The following is a 3,752-nucleotide window of genomic DNA, read 5'->3' as shown; positions in this document are numbered from 1 at the left end:
GTCTCTGTTCTGTGTCACTGTGTCCTGGTGTGTCCTGTGTCTGTGTTCTGTGTCAGTGTGACCTGGTGTGTTCTGTGTCACTGTGTCCTGGTGTGTCCTGTGTCTGTGTTCTGTGTCAGTGTGTCCTGGTGTGTCCTGTGTCTGTGTTCTGTGTCACTGTGACCTGGTGTGTCCTGTGTCGGTCTGTGTCAGTGTGTCCTGGTGTGTCCTGTCTGTCTGTGTTCTGTGTCAGTGTGTCCTGTGTTCTGTGTCAGTGTGTCCTGGTGTGTCCTCTGTCTGTGTTCTGTGTCAGTGTGTCCTGTGTGTGTTCTGTGTCAGTGTGTCCTGTGTCTGTGTTCTGTGTCAGTGTGTCATGTGTCTGTGTTCTGTGTCAGTGTGTCCTGGTGTGTCCTCTGTCTCTGTTCTGTGTCAGTGTGTCCTGTGTGTGTCTGTGTTCTGTGTCAGTGTGTCTGTGTTCTGTGTCAGTGTGTCATGTGTCTGTGTTCTGTGTCAGTGTGTCCTGTGTCTGTGTTCTGTGTCAGTGTGTCCTGGTGTGTCCTCTGTCTCTGTTCTGTGTCAGTGTGTCCTGTGTCTGTCTGTGTTCTGTGTCAGTGTGTCCTGTGTCTGTCTGTGTTCTGTGTCAGTGTGTCCTGTGTCTGTCTGTGTTCTGTGTCAGTGTGTCCTGTGTCTGTGTTCTGTGTCAGTGTGTCCTGTGTCGGTCTGTGTCAGTGTGTCCTGTCTGTCTGTGTTCTGTGTCAGTGTGTCCTGTCTGTCTGTGTTCTGTGTCACTGTGACCTGGTGTGTTCTGTGTCAGTGTGACCTGGTGTGTCCTGTGTCTGTGTTCTGTGTCAGTGTGACCTGGTGTATCCTGTGTCTGTCTGTGTTCTGTGTCAGTGTGACGTGGTGTGTCCTGTGTCTGTGTTCTGTGTCAGTGTGTCCTGGTGTGTCCTGTGTCTGTCTCTGTTCTGTGTCAGTGTGTCCTGGTGTCCTGTGTCTGTGTTCTGTGTCAGTGTGACCTGGTGTGTCCTGTGCCTGTGTTCTGTGTCAGTGTGGCCTGGTGTGTCCTGTGTCTGTGTTCTGTGTCTGTGTTCTGTGTCAGTGTGACCTGGTGTGTCCTGTGCCTGTGTTCTGTGTCAGTGTGACCTGGTGTGTCCTGTGTCTGTGTTCTGTGTGAGTGTGACGTGGTGTGTCCTGTGTCTGTGTTCTGTGTCAGTGTGACCTGGTGTGTCCTGTGTCTGTGTTCTGTGTCAGTGTGACGTGGTGTGTCCTGTGTCTGTGTTCTGTGTCAGTGTGACGTGGTGTGTCCTGTGTCTGTCTGTGTTCTGTGTCAGTGTGACGTGGTGTGTCCTGTGTCTGTCTGTGTTCTGTGTCAGTGTGACGTGGTGTGTCCTGTGTCTGTCTGTGTTCTGTGTCAGTGTGACGTGGTGTGTCCTGTGTCTGTGTTCTGTGTCAGTGTGACGTGGTGTGTCCTGTGTCTGTGTTCTGTGTCAGTGTGACGTGGTGTGTCCTGTGTCTGTCTGTGTTCTGTGTCAGTGTGACGTGGTGTGTCCTGTGTCTGTCTGTGTTCTGTGTCAGTGTGACGTGGTGTGTCCTGTGTCTGTCTGTGTTCTGTGTCAGTGTGACCTGGTGTGTCCTGTGTCTGTCTGTGTTCTGTGTCAGTGTGACCTGGTGTGTCCTGTGTCTGTCTGTGTTCTGTGTCAGTGTGACCTGGTGTGTCCTGTGTCTGTGTTCTGTGTCAGTGTGACGTGGTGTGTCCTGTGTCTGTCTGTGTTCTGTGTCAGTGTGACCTGGTGTGTCCTGTGTCTCTCTGTTATGTGTCAGTGTGTCCTGGTGTGTCCTGTGTCTCTCTGTTCTGTGTCAGTGTGTCCTGGTGTGTCCTGTGTCTCTCTGTTCTGTGTCAGTGTGTCCTGGTGTGTCCTGTGTCTGTGTTCTGTGTCAGTGTGTCCTGGTGTGTCCTGGTGTGTCCTTTTTCTTTGGAGGTAGCAGTGGTGGGGATTGTGACGTCGATGACGACGCTGCTGCTGCTGATAATGATGGTGATGAGAGTAAGGATGGCGATGATAATGATTACGATGATGACGACGACGACATGATGATGATGATGATGATGAGAGTAAGGATGACGATGAGAGTAAGGATGACGATGATGATTACGATGATGACGACGACGACATGATGGTGATGATGGTGATGATGATGATGATGATGATGATAGTAAGGATGACGATGATAATGCTGATGATGATGACGACGATATCATGATGATGATTTTGTTGATGATGGGAGTAAGGATGGTGAAGGTAAAGTTAATAATGATGATGACATCATGATGGTGGTGATGATGACGACAATTATGATGACGACAATTATGATGACGACGACGACATGACAACGATGATGATGACGATAATGATGATTGTAAGGATGGCGATGATTATGATGACGACGACGACGACGACGATATGACGATGATGATGATAATGAGTGCAAGGATGGTGATGGTGATGATGATGATGACGATGATGACAGGCGGAGGTGGCGGTGTGGGCGCCAGGGGCCATCATCGGCTCGCTGTGCTTCATGGTGGTGGTCCTGATGCACTTCCTGCCGGAGACCAAAGGCCGAGAACTGCCCAACACGCTGCAGGACATCGATGAGTGGTACCTCCCCCTGCCCACCTCCCAGCCACAGGAACAGCCGCTGGCCGCCTTTCACCGGGAGGAGGAGGAGGGTGGGGGAGGACTCTGAACAGGAAACAGGAGCGGGTGGAGGAGGAAGGTGGAGGAGGGAGGAGGAGGGTGGAGGAGGGTGGAGGAGGAGCGGAGGAGGAAGGTGGAGGAGGGACACTGAGCGGGTGGAGGGTGGAGGAGGAGGGTAGAGTAGAACACTAAGCGGGTGGAGGAGGAGGGTGGAGGAGGGTGGGAGGAGAAAGGTGGAGGAGGAGGGTGGAGGAGGAGGGTAGAGTAGAAAACTGAGCGGGTGGTGGAGGAGGAGGGTGGAGGAGGAGGGTGGAGGACACTGAGCGGGTGGAGGAGGAGGGTGGAGGAGAGTGGAGATGGTGGAGGAGGAGGGTGGATAAGGGGGGGGAGGAGGGGGTATGTGGTGGAGGAGGGTAGGAGGAGGAGGGTAGAGGAGGAGGGGGTAGAGGGGAGGAGGAGGGTGGGAGGAAGGGGGGTGAGAGGAGGGAGGGGTAGAGATGGAGGAGGGTGGAGGAGGAGGTGGAGTGGAGCAGGAGGGTAGAGGAGGAGGGGGGGGGTGGAGGAGGAGGAGTGGAGCAGGAGGGTTGAGGAAGAGGGTAGAGATGGAGGAGGGTGGAGTGGAGCAGGAGGGTAGAGGAAGAGGGTAGAGATGGAGGAGGGTGGAGGAGGAGGGTGGAGGAGGAGGGGGGGTGAAGAAGAAGGGTGGAGGAGGAGGGTGGAGGAGGAGGAGGGTGGAGGAGGTCACTGACAGGTGTACTGCGTATGATTCATACAGCTTTGTTCAGGATCTGTACAGAAGATAATTCATACACCTTCACTCAGCAATCTGTACTTCAGATAATTTTCATTCAGCTTTGTTCAGGATCTGTACATAAGATAATTCATACACCTTCACCCAGCATCTGTACTTCAGATAATTTTCATTCAGCTTTGTTCAGGATCTGTACATAAGATAATTCATACACCTTCACCCAGCATCTGTACTTCAGATAATTTTCATACAGCTTTGTTCAGGATCTGTACAGAAGATAATTCATACACCTTCACCCAGCATCTGTACTTCAGATAATTTTC

At 52.3% G+C, this 3,752-nt stretch overlaps 1 protein-coding gene across 1 annotated transcript in view; it reads left to right on the top strand.

Moving 5' to 3' along the window:
* The window catches only part of LOC143297475 (organic cation transporter-like protein), a 44,140-nt gene extending 41,408 nt beyond the window's left edge, over positions 1–2,732 (top strand). The window contains exon 19 of the mRNA XM_076609871.1: positions 2,509–2,732. Coding sequence (XP_076465986.1) covers positions 2,509–2,727 — 219 coding nt within the window. The 3' untranslated portion in view covers positions 2,728–2,732. The remainder of the gene's footprint in view (positions 1–2,508) is intronic.
* The last annotated feature ends 1,020 nt before the right edge of the window (positions 2,733–3,752 follow it).

This window comes from Babylonia areolata, chromosome 22 (genome assembly GCF_041734735.1).
Source record: "Babylonia areolata isolate BAREFJ2019XMU chromosome 22, ASM4173473v1, whole genome shotgun sequence".
In the NCBI taxonomy this organism is placed as follows: Eukaryota; Metazoa; Mollusca; class Gastropoda; order Neogastropoda; family Buccinidae; genus Babylonia; species Babylonia areolata.
This window is presented reverse-complemented; position numbering and strand designations above follow the sequence as displayed.